Source organism: Phragmites australis, chromosome 14 (genome assembly GCF_958298935.1).
Source record: "Phragmites australis chromosome 14, lpPhrAust1.1, whole genome shotgun sequence".
In the NCBI taxonomy this organism is placed as follows: Eukaryota; Viridiplantae; Streptophyta; class Magnoliopsida; order Poales; family Poaceae; genus Phragmites; species Phragmites australis.
The window spans coordinates 22,326,937-22,347,413 of NC_084934.1; the positions used below are offsets into that span (position 1 = coordinate 22,326,937).

The 20,477-nt window shown below is 42.7% G+C and overlaps 2 protein-coding genes and 1 pseudogene across 2 annotated transcripts; 1 reads left to right on the forward strand and 2 right to left on the reverse strand.

Annotated features, from left to right (window-relative positions):
- Positions 1-1,217: 1,217 nt before the first annotated feature.
- On the reverse strand, positions 1,218-7,689 carry LOC133891667 (cysteine-rich receptor-like protein kinase 10). The gene is made up of 7 exons (XM_062332400.1): positions 6,716-7,689; positions 3,051-3,188; positions 2,839-2,966; positions 2,381-2,588; positions 2,057-2,294; positions 1,808-1,958; positions 1,218-1,713 (listed from the first exon to the last, which is right to left on the reverse strand). The coding sequence occupies exons 1-7, from the start codon at positions 7,560-7,562 to the stop codon at positions 1,435-1,437; spliced, it is 1,989 nt and encodes a 662-aa protein (XP_062188384.1). The 5' UTR covers positions 7,563-7,689; the 3' UTR covers positions 1,218-1,434.
- A 4,596-nt stretch (positions 7,690-12,285) lies between these two features.
- Positions 12,286-13,219, forward strand: LOC133891698 (blue copper protein-like; annotated as a pseudogene).
- A 650-nt stretch (positions 13,220-13,869) lies between these two features.
- Positions 13,870-17,252, reverse strand: LOC133891337 (transcription factor ILR3-like). The gene is made up of 5 exons (XM_062332053.1): positions 16,914-17,252; positions 15,619-15,678; positions 15,441-15,518; positions 15,172-15,334; positions 13,870-14,440 (listed from the first exon to the last, which is right to left on the reverse strand). Exons 1-5 carry the CDS (start codon positions 17,099-17,101, stop codon positions 14,165-14,167), a joined length of 765 nt encoding a protein of 254 aa, XP_062188037.1. The 5' UTR covers positions 17,102-17,252; the 3' UTR covers positions 13,870-14,164.
- Between the last annotated feature and the right edge of the window lie 3,225 nt (positions 17,253-20,477).

The window sequence follows — 20,477 nt, forward strand, 5'->3', positions numbered from 1 at the left end:
GATGGTCTGCTTAGATTGTTGTGATGAGTAATATATACTAGTTTAGGTGTTTAAGGTTTGGTTTAGATTTGATCGTGCGGTAAATATGAGAAGATATCAAATACACCTAACTGATCATCACCTCTAGCGGTTATATGGCTCCAGAGTACGCAATGCATGGAATTGTGTCACCAAAGGCCGACATTGTCAGCTTTGGAGTGCTGGTAGTTGAAATTGTAAGAAAAGGAACAACAGTTCTGACAATTCCATGAATCTCCCGATTGCTGATGTAAGCTCATTTCTGCACTTCAGCATCCATATCATCGTATCTAGAAGTGAAGTTTTAACTGGCAAACTGGCGGGGAACATCTTTGCAGGTATGGAATTGCTGGATCAAAGGGATGATGATATCGTAGTTGATCAACCAAACTCTCAAATCCAAGCGCTAGGAAGCGTCCATATTGGGCTTTCTTGTGCGTACATTCTGATCCTGATGACCGGCCAGACATTGCATCCGTCGTTTCCATGTTGACCAGGGACAGCGTGGAGCTTCAGCCACCGGCACAGCCTGCAATCGCTTCTTCGTGAATCGGGAGTGACTCACTTATAACTTCTAAGCCATTGAGCAACAAGTTTACGTTTATGAGTTATGACCAGTCTGACGTGATCTTGAAACTTGAAAGAAGATATCACTGTGAATGAGGGCACATTAACTGATCCATATCCTAGATAAGTTGATGATCCATCTCAATATCCTAATGCCAGATTGTGGACAGCAATTAACTTATCCGTACTGAAGAAAAACTGTGAATTCTGACTCATTTTCACTCGAAATGGTGTTGAAATTATCAAACTTTGAGAAAAGCCACAGTTACAAATTTACAGCTCCGCCTCCCAGTTGACAGTTCCGGAGGCCCAAACTCGTGACAACCAAATAGACCCTGCCTCCACAGTAAGGTTCCGACCAGCCTTCTCCTACACCACCATTTCCTCGAACTAGGCAACGATGGCCTTTCCAACCAGCTTGCCTTGCATACTGAACCAAAGAAAATGAACAGTGCACTTCAGTGGTTGGCTACTTGGGTCTGTTGGTTTCTTGGTTAGTCACTATTCAGGTTAACACACTATTCTCGCCCAGTCAACTCTTCTAGCCCAATTTTGAGGTAATCCCTGAAGAAAGCCATGCCGACCATTGCACGCACAATTTGGCGCTGGGACGTCACAAACTAGGGCAGCAATAAATGGGACATGTTTTCAGATAAACGGGCATTTTCATATATACTTTCTGAAAGCTTACAGCAACAACAGTAAAAGAAACTAACGGTGAGCACAAATTGCATTAGGTGATGAATTGCACTGGTTGCTCTGAACTATTTACTGTAGAACATGAAACAAATAAGCAACAATATGCCGCAATCCACAAACAGGCCTGCGTTAGGCCTTAACCTCCTCTAGCTACCTGGGGGCAGGGGAGGAATGTGAAACTGTATTGTAAGAGTAACATGAGCTTCCCTCGACGAAGAATGTTGGTCTAGCAGGGGTACGCAAAGAACTGGTCGTATCACAGTTCAGCATCACCATGATATCAGACATTGTAGGTCGGTCGACCGGGTTTTGTTGAAGGCACAACAGGCCGATGTTAACACATTTTAGCACCTCGGCTGCTGAGTAGTTTCTCCCCAAAGACTCATCTATTATCTCTGCAATTGTTCCCTCGGCCCAGTGTCTCCATACCTAGCATCAGTATGTTCAGTAACAACAACAATATATCTAGACATATGCAAGTACTACTACAGGCAGGATAGTTTGTTTGTTGGCAAGTACTCACGATGCTTATGATGTCTTCATTTTGCTCATAAAAGTATTGTCCGTTGTTTCTCTGGCCCGTTACAATCTCTATAACGAGAATGCCAAAACTGTACACGTCTAATTTCGTTGAGTATTGTCCACGCATCACATACTCAGGAGACATGTAGCCACTGCAGCAAGAAGAATTGACAGCATGGTTAGCTAAGCTGGTGTTATGAGTACGAGGGATAACTGACTGATTAATTGTTGGACGGCCACGATTAATTACAACGTCCCAACAATGCGGTTCGTCACATCACGAGTCTGATCTTGCCCGAAGAGCCTGGCTAGGCCGAAGTCCCCAATCTTCGGGTTCATGTCTGCATCCAACAAAACATTGCTTGCTTTCATGTCACGGTGGACAATCTTCTTCTGAGAGTCTTCGTGAAGATACTGCAATCCTCGAGCAACTCCTTCTATTATGTTGAATCGTTTCCTCCAGTCTAGCTGTCTTTTTTCCTCAGCGTCTAATAGCAAATGAGAATTTCATGGTTATTGCAAATGCATTGATGTTAATAAAATGTATTTAGATTCTATGGCAAAGAAGCAGCACCGAAAAGAATGGTGTCGAGGCTTTTATTGGGCATGTACTCGTAGACGAGCAATCTCTCTCCCTCTTCTAAGCAAAAACCCTCCAGCCGAACAAGATTCTTGTGATGAAGTTTGGCCACCAGAACTAGCTCGTTTCTTAGCTCTTCTAGGCCCTGATTCGAACCCTTTGACAACCTCTTAACGGCCAATTCTTGCCCAGAAAGATCTCCCTGTATAAATTAATCTTCCGTGAAGTTAAATGGGTAGAATATACCGCATTCTGAAATAGGCTTCACATACTATAATTCAGAACAATTGAGTACTAATTTCACTATTTCTATCTAAGTTCTTTTTTTACCATGCTTGATTTAAACAAGCTATCCCTGAGGTACATTGTACAGCAACCACTCGAAGTTTGAACTTAAAAGCTTGTCGCAAATTTGTGATGTAGCTATTTTCTTGAAGAGGTTATTATCATACCTTATAAACTGCACCGAATCCCCCCTCACCAAGTTTATTGCTTTCATCAAAGTTATTTGTTGCTACTTGTAGTGATGACAGAGATAACAAGGTTGACTTGATGCTTTCGAAGTCCTCAACCATATGAGCTTGTAAATTTCCATCGATCCAATTGTTAGTGTAAATAACTGAAATTTTTAATAGCTTTATCTCAAACTGTGCAGAAGACTTACTTGGATGGGGAAGTTCTGTTATTTGGTATCTTCTCGTCTTACGCACATTCCACATATAAAGGGTTATGGCAGCTACCGCAGCAACAAACACTATTGGCAATATAATTCCAAGAAGTTTGCCAACTGAATTATTTTTACCTGTACTTGTGCCAACAAAAAAAACTCTGTTCAACTATGTCCAACACTCCATGTGTCATAGTTTTTATAAAGAAAATTCCTTATTTGCCATCAGAATATAAGGCAATTCCCTATTTGACATCTCATGAAATGAACTTCTTTATTTGCCACTTCTTCTAATTTTTATTCATTTCTCGCCACTGCCGTCCATTTCACCAATAGAAAAAACGCATTTGCCTTTAGAAAAGAGGACGGCGGCAACCAAGAAGTATAATCATAGGTGACAACTTATATACAGAAACTATACTTAATATACTATATTTTCTACTTAGAAATTATTGTGAATATTAAACTAAATTGTATTAAAAAAACAACCACGACACTCGTACATCCACTGCAGTCCAATCAAATTGTTATTTTTATATATATTTTCTACAGTAGGAAACACAACAAATAAGCACACTACAATTATGTACACAAAATTTTCTACATCTTTGGTATTCAAAAATTAGTTCTGGCTTTTGCTATGCTAAATCATAATCACAATATAACAATACAGCTCCCCTAATAGTCTGCAAACAACACAACTTCAGAAATTCATATCTCCTGATCTATTCATTTAAATTCAACGTTCAAAAATCCTATGTAAGCATAAAGAAATTGTCTACAAATCTCTAGTATATCACATTCTAAGATTCAACATATAAAGAGCTCTAAACTTTGATTAGCTGCCGGCGGCCGCACCTGAAGTTGTCATCCTCCTTCCCGAGCGCAAATATGTATTTTCTATTAGTCAAATGGGCGAAAGTGGCGACAAAGAAATGAAAAGTATAAGATGTAGCAAATAAGGAAGTTTATTTTGAAAGATGACAAATAGAAAATCACCTTATCTTCTGATAGCAAATAAGGAATTTTCTCATTTTTAAACATATAGCTCATGACTTTGATGGTGTTTCTCAATGAACAATGTGAAGTTATTGTTCAACTGAGAAACTCTCATATGGTGGAGCGGTGGTTAGTGGCCACACAGTAGTGCAATTTGACTAACTTGGGTATGATTATGACCGTATCATCTCCTCCTTCTGGAAGCAACATGTGTAACAGATTTTGCTAGATTAATTCTGAACTAGCACAACTCTTGTAACCAACATCTCCGCAGGCCGTAGCCACCGTGGACCCGCATGCAAGAAGTAGCTTGTCGCTCGTGTCAAACTAGTACATTTCAAATGTTAAATTTTTAGAAATTCAAAAAATATATTCATATTGTCTCATCTTGTTACATTAATTTGAAACAACACAATGACTCAAACGGATTTGAAACTGACTTACGGCCTGAGAGAAAAGTACATTTAAAGTTAGAAAATCAAATCAAATCCAGCCCTCCATGGTTGTGGCACATGGTTGTGCTTTCTCCACCTCTGCCTCAATCTCAGCCGCACACCCCACTCTACAGATCTCAAACACTGTCCTATGTGGAGGCGAGCTAAGGCTATCTCCAACGGTATCGGAATCGATCCGGCAAAGTATTGTGCCGACCGCTCGCCTGTACTTTTGCCGATCAAGCTCGTCCGCAACAACCTCTAACGAAGCCCGTATCAAGATCAACAGTGATACGGGCGCCTGTTACTGTAGCGCTAGGAGTGGCAAATATACCGATCGATCGAGGGAGCTGTATTATTGTGTCGAGTGGATGACTGTGGGTTCGGAGGAATGAGGAGAGTAATAGAAGGTAGGAAATAGGGTAGCTGTTGAAGATAAAAAAATAAGAGATGCTGTAATAGTGTTAGGAGATACTATAATAATATTATAGAGGATGAATTTTTAAAATATCTGTTGAAGATGATTAAAAAAAAGATACTAGGCTGGTAGAATTTACGTGATGTTAAAGCCTCACGTGGGTTAGCCCAATTAATTATTCAAGTGGAGATGACTAAAAAAAGATGCTATGCTTTTAGAATTTACGTGGTGTTAAAGCCTCACGTGGGTTAGGCCAATTAATTATTCAAGTGGGCCCACACGCAACAGGCCAACCCATGGGCCATGAACATTCCTCCCTATTCGGTGCCTCTTTTATTCTTCATCCTGACAACATGTTCCTTTAAAGATAGTAAAGATTTTCTAATAATTAAATACAACTCTTATAATATATAGGTGGTGTTTGGTTCCACGAACGGTAATGCAAACGTAAAGGGAATGAATTCACAGCGATAACGGGAAAGTGATCGATGATTACTTGCTTTGTTTGGATGAGCGGCGGGAAGGGAAAGGAAAGCACAGAGGCCCATGTGTAGCAAAGCTGGGCGGAGATCGACGTTGCAGTCTTGTCGGGCGGTCGGGGTCGCTCAGATCTGGACGGCACCGTCGTTGCTCCTCACCCTGATGATGCCCACCGAGGCTCTCGAAGGCACCATGGCCATGGGAGCAGCTTGGAGGCGAAGGGGAAGACGGGAGGGGAAGCAGACCAAAGAGGCATCACGCGTCACCGGGACACTAGATCCGGTCTCGCTATTGACAAATCTGGCAAGGTCGCCGCCGTAAACGGGCTTGGAGGCGGTGAGGGATGGCAAGGAAGCCACGTGCAACGTGGGGGAGCAACCATGGCCGCCTGGTCAGCGCTTCTTCTTGCATCATACGTTGTGGCCCGCGGGGATTGATAAGGTAGCGCACCGGTCGCCGACGAGCAGGGCAGTCGGTGACAGTGGCATGGGGCAAGGCCAAGGTGTTGGTCGCGCGGGGCAAGGAGGAAGTGGCATGCCGGTCGCTAGAAAGATCGCTTGCGCGAGTGAGGCGGAGGTAGTGCACCGGTCACAGGGGTCGCAGGAGGCGGAGGCGGGGGCAAGTCAGAGGCGTGGATGGTGGTATCATTTTGTGTTTGCGGTGGGGTTCAAGCGGAATCAGACTTGTATAGCACCGGTATTCGATTCCATGTAATCCGATTACAGCTCGATGGAAACAAACAGGTGCAATGTAATTGATTACCCTTTGTAATCAGGTCACGTTACAAAATGATGAACCAAACAACATCATAATTTCAATAATAAAAAATTATTGTGCTAGCATGTTTGTCTTCCCCGGCCACGGCCTCTGCTTCGGCGTCTCCATCGACCACGCCACACTCCGCCACACAATTTATCCTCACCTAGGCCGATTCCTAGGCTGGCATACCGCCGCTGCCCTAACTGGACCAATTCCTCGTCGTTGACGCTGACAACCTGCGCGGCTTGAGTCTCTCCGGGATGATTGATTATTTTATTTTGATATGTAACCGACTCAATATAGAGTTGTAACTTGTATCAATTTTCTAGCTTTTTTGCCGAAAAGATCGTTCGAATAGACTCCAACTTCTCTTCATGTTAGGATTTCTTCGCATTAACATCTAACTGTTATAATATGGGCCATGAAGATTTTTTTCATTTTTTTTATTAATATAGTAATTTCTAGATTTTAAGAGCGTACATTGTGGTTATTTTTTCTTCAAATATTAAGATAATAAATAGATACCACTGCTCTTCTTTTGAAGTCAATCAAGGCGAAGGAGTACTACTCACCTTCCATAATGCCGGGTACAACAACCCTCGCAGGCGACGGCGAAGGCGACAGAGCGACTAGCCCGCCCTTCAGCTGCAACTTCACCATTGCGTCGCCGACGTAGAATTTGTCCCCCATCTCGTACCTCATGTTGCACCGCGCGCCACCCATCCTCGTGCCCTCCCCGTTTTGATGGAACTCCTTCCACCACTGGGCCTTTAGGTCCTCGAGGCACCTCCGGCACTGCGGCAGGGACAGGTCCGACGCGCACTGCACCATCGACCAGATGTTTGGGATCCTCTGGTCGAGCCCCATCAGCTGCCCCGTCGCGAACATCCTCGTCGAATTCTCCACCGCGTACTGCAAGGTGGATTTGAGGAGTCCCGTAACCGCGTACAACAACAAGGCTGCCACGTCGACGCCGCTGTTAACGTGGGTGCCGGTGATGAGGTACACCTCGCCGGAATTGTTGGCAGAGGCGAGGAAGTCAGTGTCGGAGACGCGGACGTAGCACTGGTTGTAGCAGAGCACCACGTCCCTGGTGCGGTTGCAGATCAGCGCCACGTCCTGGCCGGCGTGGGTGCCGCAGTCGAAGCAGTCGGAGGCGCTGACGTCCCCGCGGCAGAGCACGAGCCCGTACACGGTACTGCCCGCGCCGGCGCCGGCGGAGCCGGACGCGAAGAGGGTGGGCGAGGAGGACGCCTTCGACTGGAGGTCGTAGATGAGCTGGAGGAGGTTGTTCTCGTAGGCGCTGCCCGCGGAGTAGTTGCCGCTTCTAATGTCGCAATTCGGCCACGGCTGCGCGGCAGCGAAGCGGAGCAGCGCGAGGAGCACTAGGACAGGGACGCGAACGTCGCGGCCGTGCATGGCGCGCGCGAGCGGAGGAGGAGCCAGCGCGAGGGGAAGAAGCGTAGCGCTGGCGAAGGGATCAAAATGCTGAGATTGAAGCTAGTGCATGCCTAGTTGTTGAAGGGAAGTGCAGGGAGCCAAACATCAAGGGTCGATGCATGCATGGCAGTTCGCACGTCCATGTCATCTTGGCGTCCATATGACGTGGTCAACGCGTTTCCTTTGAAAATGAAAAGAGATGGAGAATGGCAAAAGAAGACGGAAAGAGGCCGGGGCACAAGCTGCAAAAGGTTGATTCTGAGAAACCTGACCACGGCAGCTGCATGCGTTTCGACTTGCAAGCTATATAGTACTAGTATTTGTTTGATCGACTCTTCGGTGGGGCTAGCGCGCTAGGCATCCACTGGATGAATTTTTTATTTTATATCTTTTAAAATCAAAATATATATATATGTTCATTTTGAAAAATTACAAATATATACGTATTTCCAACTGACGACATGTTTAAAAATCCAAAAATATTGTGTTTCAAAACTCTCAACATTCAAAACACTAATGAAATAAATATGAAAAATTATGAGGACCGTGCTGAGGCTTGCCTCACCTGGGGTTTTTTTCCATGTAGCGTCTTGGTTGTGTCTGGGTTAGACTAGAGTAGCGTGTTCATTGGTATTGCGTGTTTTCCACTTACATGTGTGTGCATGTGGTGTACGTGTATAGCATGCGTCATGTATGTACTCTCTCAAAAAAATAAAAAATTATGAAAAAATTATGTGCTGTAGATGATGTAACATCTAGCTAAAAAAATTAACTCAAACAATTACTTATATAATGAGAAAAAAGATAAAATTCAAGTTTAAATTTTGTTTTTTCTTATTGTACAAATCATATGTTTATCTGAAATTTTTTTTAAGAGCCATATAATATCAACCTATACCACACATAATTTTTTATGCCTATTTCGATTATATTTGAATTTTGAGAGCATTAGAACTTAATATTTTTAAGCATGTCCTTCTACCAGGAAGGACAGAGTCTAGATTTATTTTAAAATAGACGCTTATATTTGCATTTTTATTTAAATAATAAAAAATAAAAAATCTCCATAGGATCGGTTAAACAAATCCAGACCCGTCAACATCACCGGCACGTGCCCGCGACGGCGTAACCACGCACTTGTAAATGTTCGAGTTGTACGTTCAAAGTTCAACTGCCCCGCGGCCGTTGCACGTGCGAACTTCCTTGGGCGCTCAGCAATGGGGACTCGGGAGCACGTGCCCGCGACGCGCGACCTGCGAAATTTTTGGCGTTTCCCCAGCTCTTCTTCGCGATGGCTGGCAGCGGAACCGTCCCTTCTCCCGCGGCGGGTGAACGGGAGAGCGATCTTCCCTTGTAGCAGCGAACTGGGGAGATGAACCTGCCGAGTCAGAGTGTTTGCCCTGTGCGGCTGTGTGCCACTGTGGGCTGTTGCCAGCTTGCCATGGGCGAGGGCGACCACTGCAGTCAGTGTACTCTGCCCTCGTGGTATGCGAGTGTCTGCCGGACACCTGGGTCGTGGTTACGGCTCCAGTGCCGTCCCATGCGCCGCGCGGCCACCACGTCAGGAAAAGGAAATATAGGACCCGGATGGGTACCCAATAGCACAGCACCCACCATTCAGCCCATCGTCTCCATAAAGGACCTGGATCCTCTGCCATAATCACGATTATTGCATAGAGTTACTGTTTGAACAGTATAATGTGTCTGTGATACAGTACCCTGTATTAATTAATTGTGATTGTTGTAGTAAAGTACGGGAGAAACAGTACTTCCGTTCACTGTAGCGCCGATTTCTACTGTCCATAGGTACTATAGTATTTTCATCTGGGTCGCCAGATTTTAATCCGACAACTGTAAACATCCCCTAATACACATCACTGTTGATCCTCTGCAGTGGAGGAAAGAGGATCCCAATCCCTCCATAAGGCTGTGTCCCATGCAATTCCATCCCCCCTCCCCCTTAGCCGCATGCTCGGGCCGTCTCTAACTACTACTACATAGGCTGGTAATGAATTAGAATGGGTTAGGTTTCCATGGGTTTTACACCCGGTGAGAGCAGAGTTAGGGGGTTTGATAGTAAGTTTTTGTTTGTGGGCGCTCGAAAAGGCTTAGCGGCTAGCGCCCAACTAGCCCATCGACCCCCCTAGCGTCACTTGCCTGGATCTGACTCGTCACCCGCCTATGCCCGCCTCGGCTCCCGGCCGCAGCTTGCCCACGCTCGTCACCCACCCCAAGCCACCTAACCACACCCCGACTCCCAGTCACCGCCCGCTCCGGGCCACCGCCCCACAGTCCCGCCCACCTTGGCACCCCTCGGCTCCCACCATCTTGGCACCTACGAGTCCCCGTTGGGTTTAGGACCAAGGGTATTTTTGCATCTGCTAGGTGATTTGAGTTAGGGTTGAATTTTTTTTATTCGGGTTTTAGGTTGAATGTGTTCTTACTGCACCTAACCCTCGACCCACCCCATTGCCAGACCTACTCCTAGACCACCGCCCACCGGGCTACCAGCCTCTAGTAGCCCAACTCCGCCATGTGACTCGGCCAAACAAACACAGCTACCAACCCACTACAGCACTATATATATATATATATATATATATATATATATATATATATATATATATATATATATATAATATTACAAAATGAGGCACCTGTTTATAAATTTGGCATATATAGACACCTATCGCCAAACCATGGGTTTACAAGGTATTTGGCAACTTTTGCCAAAAAAATAATGAGGATTTTGCAAATATTAGAAAAATATCATGTTCACTTGCTTAGACCTTCAAAACACCATTCAAATAGTCACAAAAAATTATAAGAAAATAGGGTAGATTATAGTATCTTAAAGTTCTTCATAAAATTTCAGCTCAAACAATGAATTGTGTACAATGAGAAAAAATAAGACAATACATGCTATTATTTGGGCTGAAATTTTATGGAGAACTTGAAGATAGTGTCTATACACCACCAAATGTTTTTCATATTTGTTTTTCGTAACTATTTGGATGGGGACACAGATGCTCTGTAGTGGCACTGTGCCGAAGGAGTCAGTGTAGATCATTGTATCAATACTACAGTGTTTTGTGAGATGATAAATAGTGTTCTTCATTAATATTGTAGCACGATCCTGTGGCAATAGTGTTCCATTTTACTATGCCATCGTTTTTGCTGTGCATTGGTACTATATCATCTGATCTAAGCCATTCATTTTTTATCCTACGGTTGAAAAGTGATCTTAATGGTGTTTGGAAGGTTGAGAGAAAACAGCGCAATATTTTCATGATTTTTGCTAATGTTGCCTAACAAATGGACGATTTTTGCAAAGATCACCCTTTGGTGAGGGACTAGGCCTTGCCATGCGATGGTTGGGCGACATGAATCTATTTATGTTAAATTTGCCAAAAGGGACCTAATTTTTTAATATTAATAAGAAAATATAATACAGAAAAAGTTCCTTGTTGACTGCCACCTGCCAGAGAAGGGAAATGAAACACTTGGCTGTTTGATGAAATCCCGCCAAACTTTGTGCCATGATCTCAAAAGGTAGTTGTGTATTGTGATTTATGAGGTCCATGTGGCCATGAAATGAAAGGCGGTGGGATGAGCTGCTTTTTCTTGAGATCACACCAGAAACATACTCGTTATTTGGACTAATTCTATTAATAAATGTACTAACAAGAAGTTTATACTTCTTAATAGTACTAGTTCTTTAAGTGTACTAATAAATAGTTATACTTCTTATTAGAACTAGTTATCTGAGTGCCTTCCATTAATACTTCATTCCAGACAGAGACCTCATAAGTGATTCAGGGTCTTATCATCCCTGAGTCCAATCTCAGGATGTCACTAGGACAATATCCCTAATCCCTAAGGTCAAATTCTCTCGATCAAAAGCATTCTTCCCTCTATTTTTCTAAAAAAAAAGAAGAGATTGCAAGTATAAAAAGGCAGGAGGACTTTCCTCTATTTGGGAATTCCTCCCAATAAACTAGAGGCAGCACATGCAGCTTAACGTGTGCATTAGCTCGAACTGAATGCCGAACTCCAGTCTCCAGTGTATCGATGTATCAATCAGAGAACACACTTACACACTAATGCTGCGCCGGTGGGAGGCGTCAGGCGTATGCGTATCTACCAGCAATTGCGCTGCTAGCAATTTAATTTCTCAAGGAAAAAATTTGGTGAATAATACTGGCGTCAACCGACAGGACATTCCATTACGCGCTGAACAAACTGGAAACAATCGAAAACAACTGGATGGATCATGGGAAGCACGAACGCGGATGCTCTGATGATCAAATCGTCTGTACTTACCAATCAAATTGGAGGGAAGCTGAAAGCTGAAATCATGCATGCATACTTGTGGTTCTCGCTCGCAGGTCAAACTACAAACATATCATCGTTGCGTTGAACTTGCGACCCAAAAGCTCGTTTACCCCTCAAACTGAGGTGCGATGTACAATCAATGATTTCGAATTCCAAATTAACATGTCTAATGAAAAGAGCCTACCCAGATCCTCTAACCGATCTCTTCTCCCTGCTACATGCATGTGTTTCATGTTCGGCCACAAATTAACACCTTTTCTATTAATCGGAAAAGAAAATTTCCTTGCGCCTCCTGGCTTCTTAATTGTATATATATAATTATAACTTGCTGTGGCAATGCATCGCATAAGACAACCACGGTGCCAAAGTTAAACGTACGAGTGCGACCCCTTGCCCTCGAAGCATTCGGTCTGCGACGTACGGACGGGCCGGAGAACATGAAGGCCACAGCTCCGGAGCTCTGCTCGCCGCCATGGCGGTCGCCGCGTTGGCCGCGACGGCGCTGGCGACGGACTACACCGTGGGCGGCTCCGACTTGTGGGACACGTGCATCGACTCCGACAAGTGGGCCGACGGCAAGACCTTCATGGTCGGCGACACCATAACCGCGTGACACTCCTCTCTGCGTATAAACACTGTTGCTCCATATCGACGCATATGTTCCTGCGGTCGCTTGTACAGGTGGTTTGAAATTTTCGATGATTAGTAGACGATTGTATATGTAGCACGAATGCATGTCATATCTGACCTATCATTTCATCGGTCTAGAAAAGAAGATCTATCATGCATTTCTGTCCAATGCAATCTTGTTACTAATGGTGTGCATTTCTGTCCAATGCAATCTTGTTACTAATGGTGTGCTCCATGCATTGACATGTCTGCACCGTTCAAGTACGAGCCGTACCACAACGTGCTGGAGGTGACGGAGGCGAACTACGCCGCCTGCACCCCGGGCAACGCCGTCTCCACCCATTCCAGCGGCAAGACCACCTTCAATCTCACCGAAACCAGCACCCGCTACTTCATCTGCGGCATCCCGCGCCACTGCCTCAACGGCACCATGCACGTCAAGGTCACCACCGTCCCCTACGACGCGGCTGCTGCAGCGGCGGCGGCAGTGCCAGCCAGCCCTTCGCCAGCTCCGCTCCCCTCGCCTACGGCCGACAGCTTCGCGCAGTCGCCGGCGATGGACGTCGCAGGGAAGTCGCCGACGGGCGCGCCGAGCAACGCGCATCGGTATCAGCAGCCGGCCGTGGCGGTGGCCGGTGGCGTTGGCTGCTCTGGTGGCCTTGGCCGCCTAAGCAACGCCTGCATTTGCACGCACGTTGTAGTTTTGAGTTACCTCATACTGTACATCATACATTTGTTACTGTGTACGCGACAGGTGTACGAACGCAACGCATACGGGATATCTCAGTATTTTTCGAATTGCCTTTAGCTATTCCTTTTTTTACTTCGTTTTGACTTTTCTCCTGTATTTAAATTTGATATAAGTGCTCGGTTATTGTTTTAATGACACGATACATGAATGATCATTTCGCAACCTCTATGTTACAACACACAACAGCATGTTCTTTTTTTTAGCTATTTTCTCTTCTTGCTATGTATAAGCAGCGTGCACGCCGCAGAAAGAAGGCGGTCTAGTGTTTTCGATACAATTGACAAACGCGGCAAATTTATTTCACTGAAATCTCAAAATTAAAGAAAGATGAATGTTTCTCCTTTTTTTTCTTTTTTCTTTTTTGAAATGGGAAATGGATGTCGATGATCTTCTCCAGAAATCAGAAAAGAGAAGGTAGCCAGAATATTTTTCAGGAAGAGGAGCATGGACTAATTGGGATCACGTCTTTGCTAAGAGGGGATCACGTTATACCCGACATAGCACGCAGCATCGCCTTCATCGGCATCCTCTGTTTTCACATGCAAGGAATATGAGACCAACTCAACCGAAGGAGGACCACACAATAGGTATAACCTAATCAGTACCAAATCGCGGGTTATATGGCGAACAAAGCAGAAAGTATACGACATCTAATTCCTCATTTGCTTGAAGTTACGGATTTTATTTACTAATAATATACAACGGTGTCATCAGATCACCCCATGTCACCATCTGATGCATATAAGCCTCCCTTCGGCTCTGCAGTCAACTGCATCAATAACACTGGGGACCCGGACCAATCTAGACTCGAATGGAGGGCGGTGTCGCCTCTTTCCACAGGATCAGGCAACTGGCTTTTGCTTGCTTATGCCACAGGAGGGCACGACTTGGGGTCATCAGAGGTATCGACGTCAGAAGGTGGCATGAATTGCCACATCGGGAATCCGGGGTACCCAATCACAGGCATCATCAGCTTGTGCCCGGCTGCCGGCCCTTGAGGAGCTGTGAACACAGAGGCTGGGATAACCGGAGGGTGCGGCACAAGGCTTGGGCGGGCATTCAGGAACTTTATCTGCTGCTCCAGGCTCTCTTTCTCTGCCTTCAGCCTTTGCTTCTCGTCCCGCAGCTCATTCTTCTCAGCCTGCCAAAGCAAAGGATTTGTGGGGGAAATTACTCAATGGATGGACAACTGGATCAAATCAACTAACTTATTGCAAAATCTTTAAACCACAATATATTGTAGTAAATAACAATCATCTTAACGCATCTAGATAACAACTCATGGAAAACCTCATTTGCAACCAAAGCTTATACAACAAAAAGAAGAGCTGAAACATTGGTGTAAGGTTGCAAGCCTATTAACTCAACAGACATCCATAGTTTATATACAGCACGAGAGTTTAAGCAAATACCTCATGTTCAAATAATCATATAAACTTGCTACTGCAAGCAAACACCAAGGATTGAAAGAAGTAAAACCACAAAAGGGCTGCAGAGACCATTACAGGGGTACGAATAATTTTCTTAGCATGTCATAAATAAGCATAATACTGCCAAAGAAACAAAGATACCAATATTACCACAACTCGAACATCCCTTATGCAAATATTCCCTTATCTCGTTCTTATCCCACAAAAGGCAAATCTTAAACACTAGATCACCGGCATACAAAGCATAAAAGAAGAGTTGCTGCCAATTTGAACTAAATTTTATATGAAAGGAATGAAAAAAATGGAGAAAAAAAGGAATCATAAATCAAGGCTATGAAATGATATGGGGAGCCTAAATAACACATGTCATTGCATACAGAGGCTCATTCCCCCTCTAAATAGATGCATCATAAACAATTAGGCCATACAAAACCGAACTGACCTTCAGCTCTTTGATCTTCTCTTGGAGACTCTCATTTGAATCCTTCAACTTTTGTGCTTCGCTACGCAATTCGGTTACTACGCGAATAGCATCATTCAATATAGCTGACTTGTCCATTTTAGGTGTCTTTCCTGGATCCAAGATGGTACATAATTCCAAGAACCTAACAAAATTAAGTTCATAAATTCAATTATAGTTAAATACAATACAACGACGGCGAATAAAGATTAAACCGAATAATGAAATGCAATTGTTGACAGGGGGCATACCTCTCGTTCAGCTTGTCCCTTCTAATTTTCTCTCTGCATGCTTTTGTGCTTGGTTGAGCACCACTATCTGACCTAGGACTGAAGCATTTTGGTGTTCAAGTTAAAAATATTCTACAGGCAAAAGAAATGCAAATACATCACTTGAACTATGGAATAGAAAGAGAATAGACATACAGACCGTTTATTTGTTGGCTGTTCTTTGCCCTGATTACAGTCCACAGAGGTATTGATTTCCACACTGCCAAAAATTAAAGTTGCAGTATAGAATGTCAAATCTCCACATAATGCACCAGAATAAGCAGCAGAAGAAAACATAAAAAAGCAAATATCTAGTATTCGCACAAATTTTAACACAAAGTCAGTTAAGACAAATTCACTAATTGGGCATTGCAAGTCATAACACCAAAACCTGCACTGGATCAAATACCCAAGTGAAAGAACACCGATCTACATTAGACAACACATGGGATCACAGGCTATTTCATGCAGCCAATCTGCTAGTTCAAAAATATTCTCAACTTAAGATCAACATTTTGAGCTTCTATACTGATAAAAAAAAAATCAAATGCAATTACCATTTACAAAAGAAATGGAGCTGTCGAAACTCAATCACTATATAGTTAATCCTCAATACCAATCAGCTTACAATTTCTTCATACATCTCTATAAAGGATTCAGTTACAACTGACATGTTGAATTAAGTGCAGATTCTAGCTGTTCATACCTTTTCTGGCAGATGAACCAGGAAACATCATATATTTTCAATCCAGAATCCCCCTAATACAGTTTTCTCTATTCTTCATTGTAAACAAAGAAACTAGCCAGATGCATAAGAAAGGCCCAACCATAGAGCAGCCGGTAGTTTATCGAATGGGGTTTTCATGTTTCCAAAACTGGTTTCACAGACCAATGCGAACACCGAGGTGTGTGCAGAAGTGATAACTTATATACATAAAGGCCAATCTATACATAAGGACTGTTAAGTTTGTATAGATGGACAAATGATGGATGATTACATTGAGGCCCAATGGGCACAATATATAGGTGTGGATGGGGGAAACCCTAGAACTAGGAGATGGCTCTAATACCCTTGACTATTATACCCTTAACACAGATGTAGAGCCCTAACACTTCACATGTAGTATATAGCTATGCACACCTACTCACCAGATGAGCACCGTATAGTGATTACATTAAAGGTCCATTGAACCATCATGTAAGAATCATCTCCTCAGTCCTCTCACAGTCCACGCCTACCACACAAAATCCTAGTGTATGATCCAAATCGCACAGCTTAGGCGCTTTATGCATACTCCCGCTAATAACAATTACGCTATAATCCAGATCAATTTACTATAAACAAGACTAACATATAAACACCATGGCAACAAATCAGGACCAGATGGAATCCAACCCACGGAATCCACCGCCGCCACGCCCGGACACAAATCGAGACCATTCGCCAGCAATTACCAGGGGTTGGGAAGCGCCGCGGTAGCGATGGCCTGCGCGGGAGGCGGCGGCGGCGACTGCGGTTGAGGCTGCATCGGCGGGGCCGCCCAGTAGAATCCTCCTGCGGGAGCAGCGGCGAAGTCGGCGGCCGACAGGTCGTCCATGAGGGGGCAGTCGAAGACCCACGTGGAGCCCTCCGGGGAGGCCATGGCGGCGGCGGGAAGGGGGGCTCGCCGTGGCCCGCGGCGGGTGGCCGGAGGAGGCTAGGGCTCCGCGGTCGTGTCGTTAATTGGGGGATTCGGGGGGCGAGGAGGACGGGACGGGAAGCTGTCGTGGGCTCGGACGCCGAGATGAGGTACGTGAGCAGAGTCGGAGTGAGCACGAGGTTCACGAGTACGGATCAATGGGCCTTGGGCCAGTAGGCCGAATGGATATGGGCTTGGGAGGAGGTATGGTGGTGTTTCGTGGGCCTAATGTGGTTGGATTGCAACCTGAGGTTGTCACGCCTAACTTTGAACGTTACCATTGTAGTGCTCCTTCTGTTTTTTTATTTGTTGTTTAGGATATCAATATAGTTTTTAATAAATATATTTAATTATTATTATTTATAAATGTATTTTAGTAAAAACCGATAAAAATTAGATGATGTCAAAATATTATAATATTATTTTTAATGCACTAAATTCTAATAATTTTATGTATATTAGTAGTTAAATTTTTTAAAATTTGACTGCACGTATTCTAGTACGACATCTATTTGAGAACGGAGGTAGTAGTTAGTGTTTGGTTTGTGCCACAATTTAGTCTGTCTAATTCCTGGCAAAAATCTAAAATTAGACAACATACGCGACTGTATTTACCGAAATAGACAACATGTCGTCGTATTTACAATTTTAGTATCCGTATTTAGCACCTCATTTACCGAAAATTAACTTTCAGTACATCATACCTCGAAAATAGTAATATTCAGCATACGGAGTACCGAATATGGCACTTTAGCACCGTATTCAGCACACGGTGTGCCGAAAATAGTCTACATTCCATATTCTTCACGTCATGAACAGTGTCACGCATTACAGTAACAGCAGTGCGTTTGAATTTTGCTTTCCCTTTTCTTCAAAACGGTGGTCTTCTGTTACTCCAAATATTTTAATTTTTTTTACGTGTTTCATAATCTATGTGTAACCCATTTTAATTGGATTCACCGAAAAATTCTTTGTATATTTAAAACTAAAATTCTCAAAAAAAGAGCTATTTTTATAACTTATAACAATTGTTAGTGTCTCAAATAAATTCCCAAAAATCTAGAAAAATTCACTAATATTCTTTTTATGTGATGGACTAATTTTTAAAATTATTTCTAGCCCTAGGTTATATGATGAAAAAATGAGTTCCTTTGTAATAATCCATTTATATGTATTTTTATTATTTCATGTGATATTCTCTTTTTAATTCAATTTGAATAAAAATAAATTTAAACATGCACAAAACCTAAAATCAAGGGGTAAGTTTACCAAAAAATCATCGTAACCAACTCAGCATCTTTCTAACGTACTCTGTGACGAACATATTGTTTTTTTTTGTTTGGATAGGTTTAGAGATAGAACTCAGAGATAAACTCGGTTTTGTATCTATGCATTATTTCATATGATCAAAATCATCTGTATGAGGTGTAATCCGTTTGTAACTCTAGTTGTGGTTCGGCAGCCTATATATATACATCCACACAGCCTCGAGAGAGGTGACAACGCTTCCCAATGTGGCATTAGAGCCTCTCCTCTAAATTTCATCGACTCCATCTTCAATTTCGTGGGTTTTCACCCGCTGACTATTTTTCCTCGGTCGCTCGTATCCTCCTGGTGTGAGGCAACTTGGTCTAGACTACTCTAGATAGTTGAATTTTGTTCGAATTCAAATTGAATTAAAACAAGAATATGACATGAAATGATAAAAATGCATATAAATGGAGCATTACAAAGGAACTTACTTTTTCATCATGTAACCTAGGCATAGGAATAATTTTAGAAATTAGTCAATCACATAAGAAGAATATTAGTGAATTTTCCTAGATTTTTGGAATTTATTTGAGACACTAACAATTGTTACAAGTTATAAAAGTAGCATTTTTTAGAGAATTTTAGTTTAAAATATACAAAGGATTTTTCAGTGAATCCAATTAAAATGGGTTGCACATGGATTATGGAACATGTAAAAAAAAATTAAAATTTTTGGAGTAACAGAAGACCACCGTTTTGAAGAAGAGGCAGAACGAAATTCAAACGCACTGCTGTACTGTTCATGTGCGACGCTGTTAATGTCCGGGTCATACTCGGCATGGCACTGTAGCACTGTATTCGGCACAAATATGGTATTTTTGGGGTATGATGTACCAAAAGTCAATTTTCGGTAAATGAGGTGCTGAATATGAATGCTAAAATTGTAAATACGATGATATGTTGTCTATTTCGGTAAATACAATTACTTATGTTGTCTAATTTTGTATTTTGGCCTCTAATTCCTTAGTGTTGGTCTACTTGTCGTAGACTTAGGTATTTTTTGTCTAACTTTGTCTAAGGTTAGGTGACTATTTTCTAGCCATCTTAGTCAGGAATGTGTGACAAAATTAGTTACCAACCAAATGGTGCCATTAGTTTCTCATCAGAAGTGTTTATGGGTTGGCTTAGCATTTGAAGTATGCAGACTCGGTGAATAGGAATCGTCTTTTCCTTAACTTTTACTCCAGTTTGGCAGTTTCAGTAACTAGGATTTTTTATTTTTTATTTTTTTGGTTCCCGAAGATGTTACTCTAGTGATTCTTGAAACTCAGCGACCCAAAGATCATGGGTTAACCCAGGAAATTTCATAAGAACTTCTGTTTGTGAAAGCGTGTGGATGTTAATCATAGTCATTCTTCACTGAATAAAATAATGGAGGGTTCACCACATTATACTGTTTGATGTAGCTGCTAGTCGATAGGATTTAAAAACAAGAGCAAAATTCACAAAACTATAGATAGATTGACCAAATTATCGAAAATTACATGTTTCAAGAACTAAATTGAATGCATAAGGATGCAAAATTACTGACTTTAAAGGGTGTGAGCACTTCCACTGCAAAGTGGGGGCCTGCCTGTCAAAAATGAGACTCCCCATAGTCTTTCAATAAGCATCACAAACATGCCACAATAGCAAATGTATTTTCATCGATCCATTTAGACATTTCTTTTCGCCGAGCTTTAGTGGGAGATAAATTGGAGGACTAGATGGATTTGGTTGATAAGTGGCGATAATACAGCTCACAGATCAACCAGAGTCTTTACATAAATTTGGATAATTTCTGGTACAATCAATGTATAAAGTCATGATGAATTGTGACTTCTCTAATACAACTGTTCTCTTTAGAAGCTTAAAATTCCTCTCAAGATCGAAAAAAATTATAGTATTTGAAAAGAGATATCATTCTCACCAAAGATAACTTACTCAAAAGGAATTCAAAATGTTGTAAAAAGTGTTGTTTTGTGACCATAAAGAAACAATTCAATACATTTTCTTTGATTGGCCTATGGCTAAGTTTGTTTGAAGAGTT